At 42.2% G+C, this 24459-nt stretch overlaps 4 protein-coding genes across 4 annotated transcripts; 1 reads left to right on the top strand and 3 right to left on the bottom strand.

The window, feature by feature from the left end:
* Positions 1-204: 204 nt before the first annotated feature.
* On the bottom strand, positions 205-5892 carry LOC141800284 (uncharacterized). The gene is made up of 2 exons (XM_074682716.1): positions 5457-5892; positions 205-5205 (listed from the first exon to the last, which is right to left on the bottom strand). Exons 1-2 carry the CDS (start codon positions 5845-5847, stop codon positions 1625-1627), a joined length of 3972 nt encoding a protein of 1323 aa, XP_074538817.1. The 5' UTR covers positions 5848-5892; the 3' UTR covers positions 205-1624.
* A 260-nt stretch (positions 5893-6152) lies between these two features.
* Positions 6153-9937, bottom strand: LOC141801449 (uncharacterized). Its single transcript, XM_074684503.1, has 3 exons — positions 8815-9937; positions 8013-8438; positions 6153-7914 (listed from the first exon to the last, which is right to left on the bottom strand). Exons 1-3 carry the CDS (start codon positions 9068-9070, stop codon positions 7076-7078), a joined length of 1521 nt encoding a protein of 506 aa, XP_074540604.1. The 5' UTR covers positions 9071-9937; the 3' UTR covers positions 6153-7075.
* Positions 9938-12765: 2828 nt separating this feature from the next.
* On the top strand, positions 12766-14083 carry prss1 (serine protease 1). Its single transcript, XM_074682717.1, has 5 exons — positions 12766-12892; positions 13016-13172; positions 13343-13596; positions 13691-13827; positions 13934-14083. Exons 1-5 carry the CDS (start codon positions 12853-12855, stop codon positions 14081-14083), a joined length of 738 nt encoding a protein of 245 aa, XP_074538818.1. The 5' UTR covers positions 12766-12852.
* Positions 14084-16200: 2117 nt separating this feature from the next.
* On the bottom strand, positions 16201-23407 carry LOC141801445 (uncharacterized). The gene is made up of 3 exons (XM_074684498.1): positions 23031-23407; positions 21501-21625; positions 16201-20292 (listed from the first exon to the last, which is right to left on the bottom strand). Exons 1-3 carry the CDS (start codon positions 23068-23070, stop codon positions 16903-16905), a joined length of 3555 nt encoding a protein of 1184 aa, XP_074540599.1. The 5' UTR covers positions 23071-23407; the 3' UTR covers positions 16201-16902.
* Positions 23408-24459: the final 1052 nt, after the last annotated feature.

Raw genomic sequence — 24459 nt, forward strand, 5'->3', positions numbered from 1 at the left:
TTTGTATAAAAAGGTGAGTGTTTTAAGGCAAAGCAAATTAACCAGCATTTGAAAACGTTTTATCACCTCTAGGCTGTTAGAATCAGTAAATTTGATTTTTTTTTTTGCTACATAATTTGCTTTCATTGATCTTGGTGCATTATGCAGTTAATATCCTCAAATAACAACAGAACAACACAATACAAAATCTTAATCAAAGGCAAGTTTTATTTAATCCAATATGTAGACATCATGAGAAATTTCTATTTCTTTCCATGCTTAACAGTGGATAGAGGTAGAAGGGCACATGTTAATGAAGACGCTGAAGGTCAAGACACACAGGGACATATTTTTATACAAATGGACCATGTGTATATTTTACAGTAGTAATGAAGTTTGTCAGTCAGTTTTTTGGGCCACCAAAGCTACTCAAAATGCCCTTTAAATGTGAGAGGAAACAGGATTTTGTACTCAGCTAAATCTACTGTTATGGAATGAAGTCATTCAGTATTCACAAATAAACACAATGAATTGTACTCAAAACTGGACCTAACTTTATAGGCATTAATACTTCCCAGTCCAAATACTTGCTCAAATATGCACAATGTATTTAACTTGTCATTTTACAGTAGGTGCCAAGTAGTGTTGCCAAGAATGACTTCAAAATGGTATAGTCAAGTATACAAGTGATGACATATCTTCAGAAAACAGATCAGAGCAAAACATCTACTTTATGTTAACAGTTTAATCTTTGTCTTGCTTATGCTGTTAAATAAATGACAAAACATCACTTAATCAAAGTTTTATGCATTGTGAAATCTATTTAATAACAGTGTTTTTAATAATTATGCTATGAAGCTACTTTCTCCCTTTTGTTATTAATCTCAATAGTTAAATGATGTAAACATCCCATTTGTCAACAAATACTCAAACTCTTACCAAATTTACTATGATGTGAAGTTAACTTGTGAAATATTCAGACATTGGCCCCTTTTAATGCAAGTGCTTGTTGTAATGTTTGCAGTCCACTTGTCATTGTAAGTTATGACACATTTAATCTGTGAGCCTAACAACCCTCCCCTCTCCTCCTCAAAAGCAAAAACTAACAGTTCTTTAAAGGATGGTGGAAATAGTTTCTGTATTTTGGGAGTGAGGTCATCGTGTTGAGTCTACTTGAAGTACAAACTAGGCCTAGAAACTAAAGACAGCAGACATGCAGACTGTACTCATAAAAGGCACACAGTATACTGTACATGAAGGAACACAGTTCAAATAGTTCAGGACATGTGAACAGAGCTATAAAAGTACAGATTTAGTCTAAATCTAAATGCTGTTGGCAATAAATGAAATGCAAACTGTAGAACCTCTTAATCTGCACCCTTCAGAGGGTATTTAAACCAGATAAGCATTTGGATGACATTACGCATTTTAAAGACAGTTAAAGTAAATTAATGGCACATATATACACCCTGAAATGGGCTGTGTGCAGAATTAATCAAGTTTCACTTTATCTTTTTTAATGCCCATCCTCTCAACCGGCTAAACCAAACAACTAAGGGTTAAATAAAAAGGTTCCACTGGAATAAAATAAACATACTGTATGTGGAAAAAAACATAATTAAGTTTTGTTGCTATTACAGAAATGTTAGATTTCTCCTTGTGCATGTTGTAAGTAATGCATTTGTAGATCCAGCTCCCGTGAAAGAGAGCACCCGCATATCATGCACTGAAGAAGCCGTTCTGGGGCAAAAGGCAAGCGGGGTCCAAGTTTGTGAGGTTCTGTCCGAGGGGCAAGCTGAGGTAGGGACAGGGTCTGTGGCATGTGTGGCCTCTCACTCATGACTGCCTGTGGTGTGAAAAAAATATTTGGGTGTGGCGGTCTTGGAAGTGCACCAACTGCGACAGAGTGAAGAGGGTGAGTGCCGGGCAAAGCAAGAGGGGGAGGGATGGGAGCTAGGGGAGGTGAGAAAAAAGGAGAAGGCTGATTTATGATAATTTGAGTTCCTGTAACCATTGGCTGTTGCTGGAGCTCCTGCCCATTCCCTGGCTTGAGCTGTGCAGCACCCAAAAGTGTCTGAGGACCTACAGAATTACTTTGGAAGCCCCATACTGGTGTTCCCATCCCCTGGCCAAAACGATGAGGCTCGTATTGAATGGAGATAGGAACTTTTTGTGACGTTTGGCTCGGTACATTGGCCCAGCCAGAAACCTGCTTTTGCTGCAGTTGAAACTCTTGATTATTTACTAATTTGTCAGAGTTTATTGTCTTTGGAATACTTGGTGGTGTTTGAATATCCCACAAGGTGCTACCTACCCCATGAGGAACAGGAGTGGAAATTGGCATAGCACTGCTTTGGTCTATTTGGGCTGACGTGGATGCACCCACTAAGCCAGGAGCCCACTGGTTTTTTAGTTCACAGCCATTCCACGGCTTCTCTGGCTGGCTGAGGGTGGATGGTATACCTTGAGGATCATTTAGGTCCCACACTCTACTGTCCTCTTTTTTAGGTGTGGACGGCTCCTTTTGTGTTGATACAGGGGCATTTGCCCATCTTGGCAGTTGGAGCTCTTGACCAAGTTTATTTGGAGAGCTCTGTGAACTCACAGGTATAGTTGGTCTGATGCTCCACAGAGCTGCACCATCTATGTAGGACGGAACAGAAAAATCATGCTGCAAAGAGCTTGTGGAAGCTATCATGGTGGATGTGGGTGGGCTACTCCAAGTAACAGGCTTGGATTGCCTGTGCAGCTCCACCTCACTCACTGCTGACGGGCTGGATTTCTGTGGCCCAGCTGCCAGGAAAGACCCGATGACAGAAGCTGGGCTGTCTTTTACGTGTGATGCCTCCGAGCCCTGAGCAGACGTGGAAACAGAGTGTGCTAACAGAGGGCTATCTGCCCAGCCTGGACTCCTCTGATGGTGCTGCTGTGGGCCTGAATGTGGTGGGTTTTCAAACTGTGTCTGTTGCTGTGACGATGGAACAGGCATTACCTCTCCGCCATCTACCTTCCACTGCACTGGTTGAGGGTGAAGGTCAGGTATCCAGGGCTCTTTCTGCTGTCTGCTTTGTAAATCCATGCGGGATGAGAGCACAGACGACTGGGACTGGACCACCCTTCTATGCAACTCAGCATCTCTCAGTGCAGAAACTGGGTATGGAGTCGGCTGAGCACTAACCATCCCTGAGCCTCCTAACTGTCGAGACCAGCCCCAAGGTCTCCCTCCTCTCCTCCCCCTGCCTCTTATCTTAGCAACCATGGGGACAGAATTATATTGGTTGAAACTCTGGCGCTTGCGAGCATGGATCTTTTGGTGAACGAGCAGGCTGCTAAACCAGGAAAAGGATTTGTTACACTCACTGCAGTGATGGGGTCTCTCCCCTGTGTGTGTGTTCATGTGATCACGGAGCAGATAGGCTAATCCAAAGCTTTTGTCACACTGGTGACACTTGTGAGGTTTATCTCCATTGTGTGATAACATGTGCTGCTGCAATTGGGTCTCGTCGCTGTAGCCTTTGCGGCAATTTGTGCAGCGAAACGGTTTTTCCTGATGCAGCCTCTGGTGTGTTTTCATATTCTGCATAAAAGCAAAGTCCTTCCCGCAGTCGGGACATTTGTATGGCTTCTTGCCTGTATGGATAATGAGATGCTGCTGTAAGTAGCTACTGAATCTAAAGCCTTTTCCACACACCTTGCACTGGTAAGGCTTGTCCTTGGAATGTATGCGCATATGCAGCTCTAGCACCGAGCGATGGCGGAAAGTTTTTGCACACTCAGAACATTTGTAAGACTTCACAGCTTCAGTTTTCCATTTTCCTTGTACACTACTAGTACTACCACTACTCATGGGAATAAACTGCTTTTTAGGTGGGGCTGGTACCTCTTCTGCATAATGTGCTACAGACTTGTGGAGAGTCACCAGGTGCAAATTTAAAGTGGATTCATCCCGGAAAACACCTGGGCAGTGGGGACAGGTGAGTCCTTTATCCCAGACTTTGTTAATCTCAGTAGGGGGTCTGGGTGTTCTCTCCAACTTCTCATACTCAGCCTCATGAACTAGCATATGGGCTCTCAGGTTAGCTGGCACCAGGTATGTCTGAGGACAAAGAGGGCAGTTAAATGAGCGTTTGGGTTCTTCAATCTGTGCATTCTCCTTTCCCGGCCCTCTAAAAGCTTCCTGTGGAGACGAAGGGGCCTGCTTGCTAGCCTCTTCAGTAGATAAGTTGGTTTCCATCTGCCTATGCTGGCGGCAGTGTGCCTTCATGTTCTGGGCAAAGGCAAATTTTTTACCACATTCAGGGCAGCGGAAGGGTTTCTGGCCTGTGTGCAGATACTGATGCTGATGGAGGAGGCTGCTGTACTTGAAAGTCTTACCACAGATGTTGCACAGGTGAGAGCGCGTGTTATCCGTGTGCCTGCGACGGTGATCTTCCATAACAGAGTAGTGTTTGAAGACCATGCCGCACTCAGGGCACTCGTAGGGTTTCAGAGCGGTGTGAGATCGCTGGTGGAAGCGCAGGGCCGTGGCGTTTGGAAAAGTTTGACCACACTCTTGGCATGTAAAGTTGCTCTCCTGGGAGTGAGTCATCATGTGCTTAGTGACGGAAACCTTGAACTGGAAGTCTTGGCGGCAAAGGGGGCAGTGGTAAGGCTTTTCTACAGTATTGCAGCAGTTATGGTCTCTTAGCTTACTGACTGTAGAGAAGGCCCTCTCACATTCTGCACACTCAAAGCAACCCACCTCCATTGGCTGCATCTCTTTCTTTGGAATAAGGAGCTGCACCTCCTTCTCCCTGTGTTCATTTCTGTGTTTAATGAGGCTGCTGCGGTGCTGAAAAGTAAGGCCGCATTCTTTGCAAGTAAGGGGCGTGAGCTCATCCTCATGTGCATGAAAGTGGCGGTGAAGGTTGTACGTCTCACGTCGGGTGAACCTCTTCCCGCACTCCTTACACACCAAACGACACCTTTTTGGCCTAACTTTGAGATCAGTCCCTTCCCCTTGCTGTACCTCATCCTCATCCTCAGCAGCGTCCTCTATCCCATCAACTTCTCCCATCAGCTCCTCAGTCTCCAGCAGCTCTTCTGTGTGCTTTGCATCAGAATGTGAGATCTCTTTCTCATCATACATCTCCTCTGCATCATCTGTAGCTTCATCATCATCATCATCATCATCCTCAACATGTGTATCCTGCCGTACCTCAGCACCCTCAGATTTATTTTTCAGGTCTAGAGAAAAACACATCACACACAGGGAAAGAAAAATGATTAAGACAGTGAGCAGCTGGCTTTTCTGTAAAACGTGCACAACTATCACAGCATTTCATCCTAAACTGATGTCAGAAAGCACTGTTTATGATGTTTAGGGAATTCACGTTAGCAAAGTTGGCACTGTGTAGCAACAGGGAGAGGTAGCTACGGTTCAGGTTAGCCTGAGAGCTAAAGCTAACTATAAAAATACATTAACAATGTTAGCATACCGCACATATCATTTTCCTGCTTCTGTTTTGGCGCCTCCTTCTTATTATCTTCGGGTTCTGACCAGTCGAAATCCCGCTGGTCGCTGCCGGGAGCCTCGGTGTTTTCTTCGGCCGTTGGTGGATTTTCCGGTGAAATGCATGTCGTTTGGTCCGCTCCAGCACCGGACTCGACACTAACCTCGGAATGGCTGGCAGTGCAGCCGCCGTCGTTGCCAGGACTGATCCTCTGCACTTCGTCGGGGCTCTCTGTGGTTTTACTAGCAGATGTTTCATCTTTCTGATTTAAGGTGCACACCGACTCCTCCGCCTCGGTGTTCTCCCCACACGCTACCTCCTCACCCGCAGGGGAATTCAGTCTTTTTGGAGACTCCGACGGGTCTACAGCGGCCATGTTTCCCCCATGCACCCCCTTGTCCACAAGAACACACAAGTATCATGCTAGCAAGCGTAGGCAGGGAATTTCATTTCCGGTTTAGGTTTTCAAAATAAAAGTCTTGCTCCCTTCAATCAGCTGTACCTCAACAAGTCAGTAAATGTAATTAAACTGAAGAGACCATCTTCCACTACGGCTGTGGCATTGTTGTTTAACACAAGTGCGCTCTTCACAACTTTATACATTAAGCAAACTTTTCAGCATAACAATTTATCACACTAATATCAAATGCAACCTGAAAAATCCACAATGATTCTTCGGTATTCATTCACAGTCCATGTCTGATTTTTATTAAGGTTTAGTAACATTTCACCAGAGCAGTACTTATCTACAAAATATAGCTTGTGCAAAACTACTTTGATAATTGCCATATGCTGTTTTCATCTGTTTGCACCTATCTACAAAGACATCCATCATACTGCATGCAAGTTTATAACAAATAGCCCCTACACACTTATGTATGGTTGGAATCCCATCAGAAACATATTGATTAAAGTCTTAAGACTGGCAATTTTAATGACCAAATGTTGCTCATTTTGCAGACCACCAAAACCCAGCTACTTCTCAATTGTACTTTTTTTTTCAAAACACCAGGAACAGAACACAGTCTAGCTTTATTGTCCAGGTTTAACTGGAAAACGGGAGAGCCATGGAACTGTTAAAAAAGCACAAGCATATATAAGCAGGTAATTACAATAGCTGTATAACCACTATATACGGTAGCAACTGCAGATAACAGGTACTTTAGGATGATGTAGTTAGTGTATCAGAAGATTTTTGACAGATCTGAACTATCGAGGGCATTGTGAGCTTCATAGTTCTGTTGCTAAGCTTGTACAGTGACATGCATATGAAACATCAGCACCCACAGCTTGGTGCTGTCCAGGCATTAAAATTCATGAGTGTAGTCCAGCTTTTTTTTCAGAAAGTTATTTGAGAACAATAATACATATGTCTCCAAGCGTATGTTAAGGCCATCTTATTATGTTATGTGTCTAATTTTCCTATCTACCTCGGTCCTCTCTGAAGACATACTTAGGTGTAATATGAGTAACTGATTGGGAGTGTTATGTAACACCTCAGATTATTCAGTTTATTCTTCATATAAAATATTTTCAAGAGGAAAAAAGCATAATTTCCTGTCACATTTTTAAACACCACATAAAGTGATGTCCATGTAAGTACTTCAGCGCCGTCTTCTGCGCCTATGATCAACAGCTCTTCCTCGCCTTGGCTTCTGTACATTTGTGTCTGTGGGTGGATCAGGAGGAAAAGTGCCATGAACGTCAGGGGATGATGATGCAGGCACTCCTGCTACCGCTGACTGATTGTTTGGATGCTGGGCCACCCCTGGTTGCTGCTGAGTATGTTGTAGTTGTGTTTCCAGTGGTTCTTCAATCTGCTGTTGTTGCTGTAGTTGCTGCTGTGGTTCGATGTGTTGTAGCTGCTGCTGAGCTGGTTGTGACTGTAGGTGCTGTTGAGATGATTGTGTTTGGTGTGCTTGTTGTACACGATGCTGCTGGGGTTGTGGTTGTTGCTGGGCTTCAAGCACTCCAAGCAGCCTTTGCAAGAGGACATTGTTTTGTTGCAGACTAACTGCTAGTGCTTCTTGGGAAGTGACAAGTGTTCTCATGTCCTGCCTGAAACCTTCCCCAAACTCCTGCAAACTCTTTTCTACCCTATTCCCCAGTTGAATTGCTGCCTCCCCTAATCCTCGCAACTCATCTTCAAGCCAAGAGCCCCGAGGAGGAGCTTCAAGAGGACCCTGCTGTGCTCCAAGTGATGGCTGAGGACTGGTGGGCTGGGGGCTGCCATTAAGGAAAGGAGCACTGTAAAGGGGTGAAGGGGGCAGCCATCGTTCTGAAGAAGGGGGTGGTCCTATGCCCAGACCCAGTCCTAATCCCAATTTGTCCTCCATGCTGTTCTCTACAGGCTCACACTCAGGTTCTCCTATGTCTCTTTCCCGCTCGGGGATGTCCTCATCTTTCTCCAAGCCGTCTCTTTCTGGTCCCTCCACTCCTACAACTGCCAAAAAGAAAAGTTAATAAGATGAAGTCACCACTGTAATCTCTGTATCCATGAAGACTTCAGCTGCATTATCATAACATTCCACTTATTTTTACCTGTATCAGGGTCAGGGAAGCATGGGAAACTGGGCTTTGGTCTGGTACTTTGTTTTTGCCTGGCATGTTGAAGCCTGGGGCTTGACTGGGAAGGACGTCCCAGCATCGAGGCCCCTCTGCTGGATGGCAGGTAACAGCTGCGGTGACGAGCATCAGCAAGCCTGCCTCCATTGCGCCTCTTCAGGTCGTCCCAGCGTTTCTTTACCTCTCTGAGGGTACGCGGGACTCTTGAAACAGCATTGACTCTTTCTAGGATTCCTGCCCAGATGCGCTCTCTCTCCCGCCGCCTGAGCCTCCCTGCAGGACCAAAGAGCTCTCCCTCGCACCGGGTGACTTCTGACACCAACACCTCCAGCTCTGCTCCACTGAAACGGCTTTTTCTTTTTCCTGCACCACCGGCAGCCAAAGCAGCGGACATTGCTCTGTCTGGGGAGTGAAAAGTAACGGGATAGACCAAATGAAGAAAAATATAAGGCAGAGGTTATAGAACTGTGTGAGGAAGAGAAATGTCATTTACACTGCTCCAACCCAACACATATTTCATTGTAACTTCCTCTGACAAGGCACAAAACAACACTATCAATATCTTCACTCAGCTAAATGATCTACAAGTATAGCATAATACTGTACGTATCTGAATGAATTCAATGCAATAATGCCTATTTAGAATGTGTTATATTACTCTATTGACTAAAGTTGATCAAATAAATACAAATGTACTGTTACACATTATGTCCAACACAAATTAACAAGTTAATGCCCCATCTTGTCAAATCATAGTATTAAAGTCTGTCAGGCTTACTTTGTTCAATTGACAGGAGGTCATCCGAGGACATGCCCGGTGCCATGATGTTTGGGTGCACCACTACCACATTGAAGGGGAGGCCTCCTGGTAATCCACTGTTTTGGTCACAGCTACCATCAGAGTCCTCATCCTCCCTGGGGAAGCCGTTTTCCGAGGCTCCCCCGCCAAAGGGTCCCTCCGGAGACTCCACTTTGATGTGCATGGGAGGTGATTGCTCGTACAGCAGCCCCCCCTCCTCGTAGTACTCAGTCATGGGTCAGACCTGATTCACGGCAGAACTGACTGCTGGGCCATTTCTGATACTGACAGCTGCTGCCCCATTAACATTAGTTCAAGGTGTGAGTGAACCTACAGTTAAATACATCTCCACTGACGATTGTCTCAGATTATCATAACCCTGCTTTGTGAATGGGGTAATGTCATAGAGTTAAGGTTACTGATGAAGTCTATTTTGCAGTACCTTAAAAATGAACACAGGCATTACAACATCTCACTGAAGGAAACAATCTTTTTGTATGATTATAGAATAAAGTTTGCAGACTTTAAAGCCTAGCTGCTGGGGCCAGTAACTCCCTGATATAATTTTCATTTCAATATATAACTGCCTGGAATACAAATGTTGTGTTGGAAGCATACTGTAGCAGAGCTAAATCTAATCTACCCGTCAGCTGTCAAACTCTGAGGTACTTCCGAATACAGACTCGCCTCCAGAGCTGAATTACAAGAACAAAAGACAACACTGCTCACAGCCAAGGATTGTTTTATAAAGAGCTTTCTCGTTTATCTCAGAGATGGTGATTTCCGTATTCTGTCGCATCGATGCGCAATTTTGTCTGCACCACATCCGCAATGGTTGCGCATTCCGCATACATTAGGTGCTGATCTTGCAATGGAGCTAGCTGTAAGCTAACGAGCGACTCTTGCTTAAGGAGTAGCAGCAAGGCTGGGCTGCCAGCGACTCTTCAGCGGGAAAGAAACAGACACCGAGGCTGTCGTGTGTCTTACCTCATGATAGCTGCACATGGTAGGCAAAACAAAAACAAAACACAATCTCTGCAGCTGTTAGCTCAGCAGCCGACACAGACCGAGGACGGGCGCACAGTGTTGGCGTCACTGAGGAGGTGCGTGCAGGAGCAGCCAAAGTTTGGAGGAGGCGGTCACAGAAGGAAGAGCTGTTGTGCACACATACATGTTTTACAACATGTAGTATGGTTAATTAAGTGATAACGAAGGCAATTCCGGGGAAAGAACTAATGAAGGGCAGTAGCGTTTTGTTTTTCTTCTTAGTCATACAGATGACAGACGTCCATTTAACTGCGCGAATAAATGGTCAATAAAACGGTAATGAATTAATAATTGATAGTATTATTAGTACATTCTATGCTTAAAAATGTGAATGATGAAAAATAAAACTCAGAGGCAGTGCACGCATCATGCAGCTATTGTACGACTTTATCTTATTTGGCTTTTAGGATTAAAATATCTTTAACCTACATGAAATTTAATTATAATCAGAAAACAGTTTTAGCAAGTTGCAACCAATAATATGAATATAACAACCAATATTGCGTCTTTTTCTGCAATAATTACGGAAGAGGATTAGGGCCACTAGAAAAAAAATAGGTGCAATTTTTAAAAATATATTTTTAATTTTATTTATTTATTTAGAAAAATAAATGAATTCAAAGAAAAACAAGATTTTGGACGTATATTTTTTGTTGGCCCTAATCCTCTTCCTTGAATAATGGTTTGAGAAGAATTCATGTTTTTTTATTAATATTTTCGTAGTAGGCAGTCAGCATTTCATGGAAATCCATGTGCACTCCTATTTGAGCATGCTGCTGTTTCCCAGGTGGGAGAATATTTACTTATTGTGCAAGATAGATTGGGGAATCTTTTTGCAAGGGACTAAGATAAACAGCTGTGGACAACATAGTTTGACTTTACATATATTCCCACATAAGATACCGAGGTGTGTAGGTGCTGCCTGCGATGATGAAACACCTTCATCACTGACATGTTTGCAGCAGCCTGTAAATTCTTCTATATTCTGTTCATGTAGTTTCAAGTAAATCATGTCATTGGCTCAAAGGGGATATGTATCTCTATTAAAACAAAATGTTTTTAATACAGATGCTACTCCCATTGAGGATGAGATTGTTGGGGGCTTCTGTGTGCCCTACAAAGTCTCTCTAATGTCTCGTTACCACTTCAGCAGAGGCTCTCTGATCGCCAGCCAGACATTAGAGCATCTCTGCTCACATTATTCTTTATGTTCTGACTGGGGTCTCTGGTGGCCCTGTTGTGTGCAGGTGGTCATTGTGCACGACTCTTTCAGCCCCTGGATCCTTATCACCATGCTCTCCAACTAAAGACGTGTTATCCCAAAGCAAGTGAAGAAGTGTTCGACAGTGAAGTGTTTCCTTGAAAATAAAGGACCAAAACCCTTGTCAGTTACTGCTTGTTTTCTATGCTATTTGTTACACATTAAATAACAAGAACATACATGCTGTTTGCTGCTCTTAGAAATAAAAAAAACCCTGGTCTGATAGAAAACTAAAATCAACTCAATATTTTAAAAATGTATACCCGTAAGAGGCAACACGCCATACAGGATTTAGGGAGTATAAAACAAGGAGTTTTAGCAAATGACCACGTAAGATTCCTTCATTCATAAAAATTTCAATATTTGATATCTTGATTTTCTTTTAATATAAACTTAACAAAAAATTGCAAAACATTTACCTTGAATGAACACTGCTTGATTATTCATCACCAAGTTTTAATACAGATATGATATATCCTGAGTTCAAAGTGCATTGTTGTCTTCTTCCATCAAGGGTACAGAATGAAATCTAAACAAATACTGTTTGGAAACATTGCTGTCATACCAAGAATCAGTTTTTGTGTCATGACATCAACAATTTCTGATAAGTATTATAAATACTAGAAAAAATACTCTGGATTTTTGTTTATCAATTTTCTCTGGAGATGTGTATGTGTTGCAGAGTTTTCATTTGATAATTGGCATATAACATTGGACCATCAAACACTTGTTTTGATCTCTCTTTTTTCTTTAATGTTTTTTTTTTAATCACAGGCTAATAACAGGTAATAAGCATTTTGATTAACACAGACAGTATGCATTTAAGACAGTCATTCTATATGGAGCTATTATAAAAACTATTTGGTGTCCCTCCAGGTTCTAATATTTTTTTTTACAATGGCTATTTCTAAAGAATGTAAACATTTCAGTAAAAGGTTTAAAGTTACTTTTTAGATAAATAAGAAATGTTTAAGGGTTTCCATGAAAAAAAAAAAGATCTGAACTAATAAATACATCTACATCTGTGTCATTAACTTTAAGCTAAAGGTAGGGACTTCAGACTGACATAATAAGACTCACATTATCAAACAATTGTTCATCTTACATCTCTGTCATCACAGTTGTCTTTGGCATTGTGTGTCTAATTGTCAACTTTTGTTTTTATAGAAAAGAACATTGATTAGACAATGAACCTGTAAAATTATCCACAAGGTTTTATTTTTAATTCTTTTCTCAACAATGTGTCTCCTACAGTACAAATGCCTTCGTGTCATTTCTAGCTGTCATTATGATGTGATCTGTCAAAAAATATGGACATTCTTGCACGTCTGTGTGGACGTAACTTCAGTCAAGAGAGGACATTAAATTCAGCATGTTTGCTTTGATGTTTAGACAACATTGATTCATATGGTGGGCTTTATTATTATTATTTTTAAACAACTAAGTGGAAAAGTTTTCTGTTTCTTCAAAGAGTCAGTAAAAACTGCTCCTTATGTCGGGGTTTGATACAAAAGCAAGTGTTTCAGCCAACACCAGAAAAAAATGAAACGTCATCATTTATTGGGCCCTGGTCCTCCAGATGTGTTTTCACACATACTATGCAGAAAGAGAAAAGTGCCCTTGGCTAGTGAGATAACAGGGGGCCAGAGTGGGTATAAAAAGGGCTGCAGAGCAGCTAAGCAGACACCAAGGCTCAAACGAGGTCCACCATGAAGGCTTTCATTCTCCTTGCTCTTTTTGCTGTGGCTTGTGAGTATGACAGAACATTGAATGAAGATTTGACAATTTCTTTGTAGCCTAAACTACTTCTGCATTTTCTATTAAAAAAAGAATCCTTCAAAAGTGAACTTGAACATTTGATCCTTGTGTCAGATGCCGCTCCCATTGAAGATGACAAGATTGTTGGAGGCTATGAGTGCAGAAAGAACTCTGTGACCTACCAGGTCTCTCTGAACTCTGGCTACCACTTCTGCGGAGGCTCCCTGATCTCCAGTACCTGGGTGGTGTCTGCTGCTCACTGCTACAAGTCGTAAGGAAAAACACTTAATCCCAACTACATGTACTGAATCTTTGCCGCAGACGTAGCTACAACCCAAGGCTGCTCCTCTGGTTGCTATTCCTCCAATCTAACACTCTTCAAACAGTGAATCAGTGTCCTCTTTCAGGAACTTTGTCTCATCCTCATGTGTGTCTCTGCAGCCGCATCCAGGTGCGTCTTGGTGAGCACAACATTGCTGTCAATGAGGGCACCGAGCAGTTCATCAACTCTGCCAAAGTCATCCGTCACCCCAGGTACAGCAGCCGCAACTTGGACAACGACATCATGCTGATCAAGCTGAGCAAGCCCGCCACCCTGAACAGCTACGTCAGGACCGTGTCCCTGCCCTCCAGCTGTGCTGGCTCTGGCACTCGCTGTCTCATCTCTGGATGGGGCAACATGAGCGGCTCTGGAAGTCAGTGAGAGACTAAAAATCAGCATGAGAAAAAGCTCTGGTACATGACAATGTTTGGTTATTCACAGGTTTTTTCTCCTTCACCTCTTATCAGGCAACTACCCTGACCGCCTGAGGTGTCTGGATGCTCCCATCCTGAGCGACAGCAGCTGCAGGTCTTCCTACCCTGGACAGATCACCTCCAACATGTTCTGTGCTGGTTTCCTTGAGGGAGGCAAAGACTCCTGTCAGGTACCAACCCAACTTCTTCTTCTTCTGATCATTGACACCTCCATTGATCAGACCTGACATCAGAGCATGTCTGCTAACATGATCCTCTCTGTCTGTGTCCTAACAGGGAGACTCTGGTGGCCCCGTTGTGTGCAATGGTCAGCTGCAGGGTGTGGTGTCCTGGGGTTACGGCTGTGCCCAGAGGAACAAGCCTGGAGTCTACGCCAAGGTCTGCAACTACAACTCCTGGATCCGCAGCACCATGTCCTCCAACTAAAGACACTTCACAGTTATTTGTATAATGTACACAAGTCAACTGTGCTTGCCTTTAGAGCAAAAAAATAAATCATACCATGTCTAGTTAGCTCATTGAAGTTCCTTTCTTTTTAAACCTCTGTGGGTTGCTTTATATTTTGTTAGCTTTAGACAAACCTGGACCACAGGTATCAAAATTTCCTCAGTATTTGTGAGCACTGGACACATACAAAGGAAAATCTTATCCAACGGCATAATTTTACCAAAAGAAATTGTGATAAAGGTAAAAAATTTACCTTGGGGAAAAAATGCCATTTTTTTGTCCCCTTTGGAAGACTGTAGTTCATCTGTCAGAGCATCTTCCTGATGCCATGGATGGAAAATAACAGCACTGAGGCCTTTAAATAGCACATAGTCTTTAAAACCACCCAGTAGACAATTCAGTAGTAAAATACTTTCTTTTTTTTTTTTTGGGGGGGGGGGGTCTGGGGTTACAATAATAGTAATAGTTTCAGATATGGGATCACAGTGGTGAAGCAGCATTTCTTTGGAGAGAGGATTTAAAGTTAGGATCATATACTACAAATATTGACTTCATTACAAATGAAAATTAAATCAAAGTTGATTAAAGGATATAATTTGACAAAAATGAGTAAACATTGTTTCATAACCCTATTTCGTTATTTCATAACCTAAGTATGTTGCTTTTGTTGTTAAAAGACAGATTCTGACAAATTGATACCAAAAGTGACCTTTATTGGTTGAAGACAAACTATAGCGTCAAGTCATGTACAACAGGAGAAAACATTTTTTAAAAGTTGTCAAACAAATCAGGTCTGACACCGTAGCATGAAATTGTAAGCAGTAAACAATAACTGAGGCTGAACAACACGCCTGCTGCACCTGCATACAGCCGTCACATTACCTTTGGGTAAAAGAGCAGACACTTTGCAGCAACATAAAAAAATAAAATAAATGTCATTTCAGTATTTTGAAAAACAAAAGGAGATGTGTCATCCTCAAAGACCAGAACTAAGCAAGTTGTGATTCCATGATTTTTCTTACAGCTGAAATTTGTAAAACTATACAACTGTGTAATTAATTGGTAATACTAATACACAGTAATACTATCTGACAGCGCTGCCAAACAGAAAAAGAACAGCAGGAGTACTTTCAGTTTTCCATTTACTAATTTTTTTCATAACTTAAATATTAATACGTCTCGACAGTGTCTCAGGCCTGGCTTGAGTTTGGTTCTGAGTGTACAAAATACTTGCAGCATCTTTCTCAGAGTTGACCGCACAATCCACTCATTCAATTACATCAACGTAAAATGTTCTCATCTCTGTTCTTTTCAAAGCACCACAGAGTGATCAGAAGTCTCTACTTCAAAGTTGAACTTGGTGGATTTACTTTGCTTTATTTTATACATTCAGAGCCTGATTCACTTAAAGGGCAACTCCAGTTTTTTGACACCTGGACCTTATTTATAGGTGTGTGCATGTTCATATACTCACTCAGACAAACATCGTGCAGCTCGGAGTCCTTCAGAAGTTATTTAGATCCAACCGATTTTAGCCACACTTAGCGGGGGCCACGGCAAGGGCGCTTCAGCGCGGGACATAATCTCTGCAAAATCGCTCATTTCAGCTATATTTTTTCATCCATCGCCAGTGTTATCATAAAGTCAGCTCGTCTACCGTCTTCAGGTGGGTCAGCTGAGCCAGAGCTGACCTGGTAAACAAACGTTTGACGGTTGTCCTTACCGGTTTGAGCCTGAGCACACGGATGAGGAGCTCCATGAAAGAAGGATGCAGAGGGAGAGAGACGAAGAGCTGGCTAGAGGACAACAAACAGGAGCACGTCCACGACTCAATGCGAACTGGTGGTGCGCTTGTGGACAGTGTTCGCCTATGGCAACAGAAGAGGAGTGTGTTTGTGATAACGATGGATGAAAAAATATTGCCAAAATGAGTGATTCTGCAGAGATTATGTCCCGCGCTGAAGCTCCCTTGCCGTGGCCCCCGCTAAGTGCGGCTAAAATTGGCTGGATCTAAATAACTTCTGAAGGACTCCGAGCTGCACAATGTTTGTCTCAGTGAGTACATGAGCATGCACACACCTATAAATAAGGTCCAGGTGTCAAAAAACCGGAGTTGCCCTTTAAGGATTGCACAGCTTTGGCGCCTGTTTAAGCTGTATAAATAAACACAAAAAAGTGTAATCCACATAGAATGTGCAAAAGGGTAAAATGCAATACAAACTGCACTGCACAGCAAATAGTGTCTCTGTGCACCAGCGTTGTTTTCGTACATTTAAAGGGCCATTATGGCTTCATTTGGAGCAAAACAGGCCCTCTTCTACGAAAAAGAGCCTTATTGCTGATAACACCAAATTCCCTAATGCTGGAGCTGACAGCCCCATAAATTTATTTCATATACAAATTAAAATTAATACCATCTGCTGAGAGCTGGTGGTAACTGGGTCACAATGTTTACAAGAAGTCTCACTCAAGCTAATGATCAAAAGTTTCTAACTCTGAATGACCCAAACTGACATCTGTGCACGAAAGAGTCTGCTAAAATTACTAATATTGTAACAATCAGGAGTTACATCCACTCATAGCAGTCACATTGCATTCTTAGTGAATTTCACCCCCTGTGTAAAACTCAGTGTAAACAAACTTTTACACTCAGGTTGAACAAACTTTTCAACTTCCTAAACTTCTTTTTTTAACTTTCAGAAGTCAAATTGACTATTTCTACACTTTCAAGGCTGAGAGTAACGGGCTCCTGTGTTCTCGTGGTAAAAAGTTGATCTACAGGTACACCGGGTGATGAATTACACCTGACATCGAGCATGCTGTAAATAATGCTGATAGAGGTCTGATATGGCAGGATAGGAGTTTCCACAGACAGCACATTTAAAACCATCTGAGCACTCTCCGTTTGATATGCTGGCGTTTTGTGTCTTGTACCTTTTCACAGTTCTCAGAGGCGTGATGGGTTTTCTGAGCGTGTTTTCAGCTATTCGGTCATGATTGCCTTCTCCTGGCTGGATAGTTTTACCTGACTCAACATCCTGATTGTTCGCAAAAGAAACCAAGTTCACGTGAGACCTCTCTTTGATAACTGGGTCTGGATATTTAGATGAGGTGTTCAGTGTTGAGTGGTTGTGCTCAGGCTCTGTTTTTAATGGAGCCGTGTGGTTATTCGACAGCCTGTTTAACATCTTCCTGCTGGGCTGTGCAGAATGAACATCCGTGGATAAATCAAAACCAGAGACCTTATGCACGTCTTGTGGTGAGGAATGACAAAGCTGGTGATTGAAGAGCAAATCTAGAGTCCTGTAGCTGCACCAGCACTGCTCACACTGATAAGGCAGAGTGACTTTCTTTGTTCTGACCTGAACCCACTGGAACTCCGGATGCTGGCTCATGTGCTGCCTGTACGACTCCACAAACCGAAACCCTTGCCCACAGTGGGGGCAGGTGAAGCGGCCGTGCCTCTGTCGATGGATCCTCTGATGGTGCCACAGCTTCTTCCAGCTCTTCAGAGTCTTACCACAGCAGGTGCAGGTGTATCTTGAAGCTGGAGCGTGTGTGAGCATGTGGGCTCGGAGTCTGCCCATGTGTCTGAAGAGTCTCCCACAGTTTGGACACAAATATTTCCTTGGGTCTGAGCGGGTGTCCAGTCTGTTTAACTTTGACACAAAGTGTGAGAGGTGGTGAGCAGGAATGACTGTGGACTGGAACGGTTTCTTAAAGTTAGCAGAGCCCGTCTTGCGGCTCTTCTGTGATGCTTGTCCCTGCGTTTCCTTATCTGCAGCTGTGAGGGAGGGAGCTAAACTTTGTCCCAATGAAAATCTCCCTGTAGGAACAGCATACTCTATCAAAGTCATCGTCTCTTCCTCTTTTATCCCAGAGCTGGACACGCTTTTCTCGCCTCTGCACTGGCTGCGGTGGGCATTGTATTCAGACTGCAAACCAAACAGCTTGTCACAGTACAAGCAGCGATACAGCTTTGCTCCACTGTGCGCTCTCATGTGGCTGTTGAACTCCTGCAGATGGTTGAACACATTCTTACAAATGTGGCACGTGTACGTAAGAGAAGGCTTTTCACTCTTGTTAGGCTGAACCTCACCACTTCTGTCCTTGACACAGGTGTGATTTTTTGCGTTGCTGTAATGACTGAAGGATTTTTCACAACGTGTGCAGTTGTAACGCTTCACAGACCAGTGTGTCAGCTCGTGAACACGCAGGAAATAAGACTGACCAAAGGCTTTCCCGCATATGTCACATTTAAAAGGCTTCTCCCCAGTGTGGACACGCACGTGTCTGATGAGGGCAGACTTAAACGGGAATGTTTTGCCACAGTACTCGCACACCTTTTTCTCTCTCTTTTCTTTAGGAGCTGGGGCCTGAAGTTCAGCGCTGGTTTCTCGATTGGTCTCTGTGAGTTTTTCAGGACTGTTTTCCTCAGGATCTACCTCCAGCACATTGGAGTAATTGCACACATGAGCTTCATACTCAGAGGTGGGGAATCGAATCTTGCAAAACGGACACTTTTGATACAAGCTGTTCTTCATGTGCACCTTGAGATGAAGATTCAAGTTTGAATTTTTGCTAAATCCTCTGTCACACTCAGGACATTTGAAGGGTCTTTCTCCTGTATGAACTCGTTGGTGGATGATGAGCTGAGAGAGGAATTTGCACGTTTGCCCACAGATGCCACATTTCAACAAGGTTTTCCCTCCTCTTTTAATATAGGTGAAATCTGAGATGCTATCTGTGTTGCCCTGCTCATGCACCTTTTCAGAGTCTGCTTTTTGCTCAGTGCCATCACCACCTTCCACTGGATCTGCTTTGGGTATAAAAACATGATTCCGTCTTCTCCTTCTTTTGGCACCTTTCTTGCGTCTCATGAAGTTTCTCTGACTGTTTGGACCCCCAGATACAACTTTGGAGTAGGCACTGTATTCTAAGGTTTTAGTGGTATTTGGCTGTGCCAGAGAATTCAACTGATCCAGCTCCATCTCTGTGTCTTCAGCCTTCACTGCTGAGAGGTCCCCAGGTGGCTTTATGACATTTGCACTGGAAGGCTTTAAGTTCTTCACACTAGCGTTTCCTTTCTCTTCAAGCACACGGTTTGATTGTGACACCTGGCTGCAACTCAAGGCTGAAGACAGTTTAATTTTATCATTCAGAATAGGACCTAACAAGTTTTTACTGCTGGGATTCTCCAAGGAAATAGTTTCAGGCTCAGAGGATGGCTGTAGGTTTTTTTGTGATAATGCACTTTGCCCTGGTTCTTTCTGCTGCTCTTCACCAGTCCTCGGTGAGCCCTGATCGCCCTTTTCTCCTATATCAATCTCATGCTTATCCTTCTTTTCTTTTTCCAAACAGCAGGCCTCCTGGGAAACATCCCATTTGGATACTTTAGCTGGAGTTTGCTGATCGGCAAGTTCAGTCCCTCGTCTTTTAATATCTTGAAAGTTAAAAGTATCACTACTTTCAATGAGAGTCGATTCAGTCTTTCTATCTTGTGTTGAATGGAGTTGTTCTCTACTCCTCAACACTCGCACAGGGGGACTTACTTTGTTAGCATGACTAAAAACTCTACTGACAGCAGCCTTAGCATCCGGAGCTGTCTGAACTTGAGCTTCAGATTTTTTCGGCCTTCCTCTCCCCCTTCTTTTTGGCTGCACAAGGACACCGTCCTCTGCTTTACATTCAGAGACACTTGGAAGTCCAGCTGCCTCAGAGTGAGATGTGTTGCAGATTAAGGGCCCCTTTGTGAGGTTCACCACATCCTGACTTTTGTGGTTCTGTAAGAGTGTTGGCAAAGGTATTGTTGTACTTATCTCCTTGTGTTGAACTTCATCAAAAAAAGCAGAATCTGGAATTTTCTGTTCTTCGGAAGTCAAACATTTTGTTTTCCGAGGACGCCCTCTTTTCCGGCGGACTTCCACAGTCTGTCTCTGGCTGTCTGTTGTGGAAGTGCACACGCTTGCAAATGTCAATGGAGCGCTGGCTTCTTCCCCTACCTCTGACACTGAGTACTCATTGTCGTCACAGTTGGTCCTGCATGTTTTTTCAGAGTTAACAAGCCTTTCAGACTCTGAGTGACCTGATGAGTGGGGTTCAGGTGCAGATTCAATCAGTTCCGGCGTTTTCATTTCCTTTTCCCTGGAATTCAGGTCTTCTTCGCCACATCTTTTGTCTTCACTTATCTGCAAAGCAGAAAATATATCTTCAGTCACATTGTAATGGTCAGTTATACAATTATTCAAAAACGGTAAAGGAATGTTAATGCCTTGATACTTCCTTTGTCTTATCTTTATTTAGTTGAGTGCACGTAAAAAATGATATAGGATAAAAAATATAACATAAATCGATGAAATGAAATTAAGCTTCAAAAATCATCAGAATATTGTAAACTATGAATATTGTTTTAACATTTTGAAACTTCTCACCTTCCATTTGGATGACCACCAACTCTATACTGAATTAGAGAAGGGTGACAACATATACAATTCTGAAACTGGGAATACTGTTTCATGACAAACATACTCTCACTCTTTGAAGACTAGGGGACGAAAGTGGGTAGCAAGCCACTGGCTCCCTCTCCAGGAGAGAAGCTTTTTGACAGAGCACACTTAAATAGCAAGCATCCATAATGGTATAAGGATGCATAAGCCTATGGCTAGTCAACCACTCTTGGAAGACAACATTATTACTGAGCAGTTAAGCAACATATTTCACCATCCAGAAAAGGTAAGGTTTTAGGTAGGTTTTTCCAGGAAAGGTTTTACATATTTCATGTATTACAACTAAGGATGCACGATACATTGGTATCAATATTGGTATCGGGCAGTGTTGGACATTTTCTTAACAATTCGACATCGGCTGATGTGTGAAAGTGAGCTGATATTTGCTCATTAGCACCGTCCATTTGCAAAGCATCTTGAATGATCTTTCAAGACTCAAATAGTATTGTTTTCTATAACTAAGCAAAAACCAAAACCACCTAAGAAGAGTGGACGAACTTCTTTTATGTCTGTCTTCCTGTTAAGATCGTCTCTTCTCACCATTGCGCTCTTTCTCTCTGAACTACCTTGACAAATCACCTCAGATTGTTTGGGGTTTTTTTAACCAATACTGATATCAGTAAATATTGGTTATCGGCCATAGCATGGCTCTGTAGTAAAAAAGTCTGGCTGCTAAACTGGCCTGCCTGCAGTTCCAACTTGTTGCCCGTTAATCCTCTATGAGGCAAGAAAGGGGCTACACTTCATTTTTAAATTAAATAAACTGGTCTCTAATGTATCTAAATTTTGATAGGGTGTTTCTTTGCACAGAAAATGTTTTAATATTGTAATCAGTTAGATTCTTCTTCAGTCCAAAAAAAAGAGGGTCAATGGTCTTTCTCATGAGTTACCTGCTTGCCATCTGTGGGGATATGAGTGGAATTTCGAGGCTGTGATGTCACGGGGGTCAGCTCAGAGACTGTGCTTTGGTCACTGCCTCCTCTGCCAAAGGACATTTTACTCCCCATGTCAAGATCTGTGCATTAAACAACAACAAAAAATATTGTAAGCAATAATCCAGTGAGGTACAATGATACAGAAAAATATCAACAGGTCACTACAGGTGCTACAGACCTGCCTGCTCTTTATAAGAAAAAAAAAAAATTATATATCCGTTATTGTGAGAATTACAGCTTAACGTGTGCTTCTGAATGCTCAAAAACAAGGCAACTGGACTGTTTACAAACTCCGGACACAGCCTCTTGGATTGGAGGTGACATGTCATCTTCCAAACTCAAAATAGTCCAGTTGCCTAATTTTTGAGGATTCAGAAGCGCACATGAAGCTGTCAGCTTAACTCTGACCTGGAGGAGAGAGAATTTACGCAGACTTAATGAGCGCTTGTTGGTCACAAATACTTAACAGTGGCTGATCTCACTGTGTTTAAAGAAAAGGGGGTCCTGTTTTATGTGATTAAAAAAAAAATATTACATCAGCAATTCAAGCACAGGGTTTTAGGAAATTAAGTGACGTTGTTAGCCCCCCACCCCAAAATTAGTTTATCCAGATTGAATCAGTTGAGAATACAGCCATGAAACAGTGTGTGACATTTGTTAGGTAGCTGATATGTAGGCTGTATTCACTACCTATAGATGGGCAGTCCCAATACATTTATCTTATACAGACCCATACATTAAACTGACAAATAAACATTACTTTCAAAACGCAGTTTTTAATTCATAATGATGCATTACATTTAACATTTGGATGAACAGTGGCTCCAACTGCAGCTTAAATGTTCCATGCACATTATGAAATCAGCATTAGTTATGAAGTTGTATGACCCAAAACAAAGCATTTACAATTTAAGATAGTTCAATTAGGAGTTAATCCGTCAGTTTTTATCTACGAGAACGACTTTCAAGACACTTTAAAACTTCTAAAAGTCTGCAAATAAGACACCTACAGTGCGGATTTGCAAAGAGCTCAAAGTTTGCATTTGGTCATATGTGACAGGTGTTGCTAAACCACTGCATTGGTGATCTTGTTTTTCGGATCCGTTTATTAAAAGTGTCCTCAGTAACGTATTGTAAGGAAACTAATAGCTTTTGATTGTTGTTATCAGTGTTCACACAAAAATGCAGTGGAACTTGTCTTTACGTGTCATCAAATGTGTTCAGCATATATAGAAACACCAGCGAAGCATCCTCAGCATCCAGCTATCATTAAAGGATAACAACAGCATGACTAACAATGTAGGCGTTATCTTTTTGTAGGCCAGATAGCTAGCTCTCACTATGTCACGTTGTAGGCCACACAAACCCAACAGTTGAGTGCAATGTCAGCTCATATCACAGTCTTTGATGTAAATATGGTATTTATGTTATTTCTGAAAAGCGGTTTCAGAATGTAGGAGGTGGTAGTGAAGAAAACCGGCTTGCCTGCGTGGGAGAGAGTGAAGACTTGTCTCTGCGTAGCCATGCACTGACCGCTGCTCAACTAGCTTGTTAGCACTGGCCAGCTCAAAGCTAACATCTGCTCCGTCGTTGGGTGGCTGCCTGGACCCCTTTTAAAACAGTGCACTGGTCTGTGTGCTGGGTTTTTAACAAGGGCCAGGTTTTCTCCTCTTTTCGGAGCAGTTTTCAGTTGCAGATCACTCGATGGCTAAACACAAAGCAACAACAAAAAGTGTCAATCACGCCGAACGAGTGCACTCATCGGATGGATACTTCATAAGCTGTGGGACACTTGAGAATTCAACTCCAGTTGTAAAACTCCTCTTTTTTTGTCAGCGAATGGACAATTTAAGAAAAAAAAGTAGGTGCAAATTCTGTACGCCAGATACCTAATTTTTTTTGTTCAGTTTTGATCTGTTTCTCTTGTCTGACTGCAATTTGTTTTCCACACTACAGAGAAAACAAGCACAAAAGCAGCACGTGAACGCTGCATCCTTTCTTCTGGGTGAATATGTACCTCATCAAAAATGGACGCACAACCTCGACATCTTTTCATCCAAACCACCCCCTCTACTGGAGACAAGGGGCACAAAATAACCAGTTCAAATTTACTTCAGTATCAGGTGCTGGCTTAAAATGCTAAAAAGGAGACGAGAGATCGAAAAGTCGAAAAGCCTATATTTTCTTAAGAACTTGTATTAAAAATTCACAAAATGTAATGCTACTTGCATTAATATTCAGCACTTCAAAAAGTGAATGATTTTTGTATATTTCTGTTGGGAGTAAAAGAAAAAACCACACTGGACATAATGTATTAACAGGGATATCATGTTTTAATTTTAGGATTCATATTTTAATCTACTGAGTCCACCAAAGTGCATGGCATTGTCATGGAGCACACTGTGTAAACTAAACCATTTTTTTTTTTAAATCAACCAATCTTTTTCTCGCTCCATTTGCTTACACGTTTCTGATGTTTTAATTTATCCAGACTTTGTGAAAGCTCACAAAAACTTTAAGCTCTAGAGTCGTCATTATTAACACAGGACAAAGGCACAGTGAGTTTAAAAATATACTTTAATACAACATATACTGTATTCTATAAGTCTGACAAAGCTGGTAAGAACACAAGGTGTGGTGGTAAATTTAACAGCCTCACAAACACATTCTGATTATACTAAAACATATTTAAAAAAAAACAACAACTATAATGCAGCATGTTTATCCCAGCAAACTTGAGTAAACCATTGTAATACAATCTGAGCATAGGATTACCCAATTCGTCTTCAATAATCATTGCAATAAAACCAACAATTAACTTTTGGGAAAATGTTAGCTGAAAAGGGAAATCCATCTCAGTGAAGATGAATGTTTGATGTCTGTTTATTATACATATCTGCTTTTTTACATTGTT

The sequence above is a fragment of the Halichoeres trimaculatus genome, unplaced genomic scaffold, assembly GCF_033239565.1.
Source record: "Halichoeres trimaculatus isolate MK-OKI-2021-1 unplaced genomic scaffold, fHalTri1.1 fHalTri1_scaffold_12, whole genome shotgun sequence".
Lineage (NCBI taxonomy): Eukaryota > Metazoa > Chordata > Actinopteri > Labriformes > Labridae > Halichoeres > Halichoeres trimaculatus.

Excerpts from the sequence above, each read along its gene's own strand:
- LOC141801445 (XM_074684498.1), bottom strand. The coding sequence starts at position 23,070 with ATGGCTACGCAGAGACAAGTCTTCACTCTCTCCCACGCAG. Across the intron at positions 21,626-23,030 it reads CTTCACTCTCTCCCACGCAG|ATCTTGACATGGGGAGTAAA; the intron begins GCAAGCCGGTTT and ends TTTAATGCACAG. Across the intron at positions 20,293-21,500 it reads TCCCCACAGATGGCAAGCAG|ATAAGTGAAGACAAAAGATG; the intron begins GTAACTCATGAG and ends TCTGCTTTGCAG.
- prss1 (XM_074682717.1), top strand. The coding sequence starts at position 12,853 with ATGAAGGCTTTCATTCTCCTTGCTCTTTTTGCTGTGGCTT. Across the intron at positions 13,173-13,342 it reads GCTGCTCACTGCTACAAGTC|CCGCATCCAGGTGCGTCTTG; the intron begins GTAAGGAAAAAC and ends GTGTCTCTGCAG. Across the intron at positions 13,828-13,933 it reads GAGGCAAAGACTCCTGTCAG|GGAGACTCTGGTGGCCCCGT; the intron begins GTACCAACCCAA and ends GTGTCCTAACAG.
- LOC141800284 (XM_074682716.1), bottom strand. The coding sequence starts at position 5,847 with ATGGCCGCTGTAGACCCGTCGGAGTCTCCAAAAAGACTGAATTCCCCT. Across the intron at positions 5,206-5,456 it reads GCAGGAAAATGATATGTGCG|ACCTGAAAAATAAATCTGAG; the intron begins GTATGCTAACAT and ends GTTTTTCTCTAG.
- LOC141801449 (XM_074684503.1), bottom strand. The coding sequence starts at position 9,070 with ATGACTGAGTACTACGAGGAGGGGGGGCTGCTGTACGAGCAATCACCT. Across the intron at positions 8,439-8,814 it reads CCTCCTGTCAATTGAACAAA|ACAGAGCAATGTCCGCTGCT; the intron begins GTAAGCCTGACA and ends TTCACTCCCCAG. Across the intron at positions 7,915-8,012 it reads CTTCCCTGACCCTGATACAG|TTGTAGGAGTGGAGGGACCA; the intron begins GTAAAAATAAGT and ends TCTTTTTGGCAG.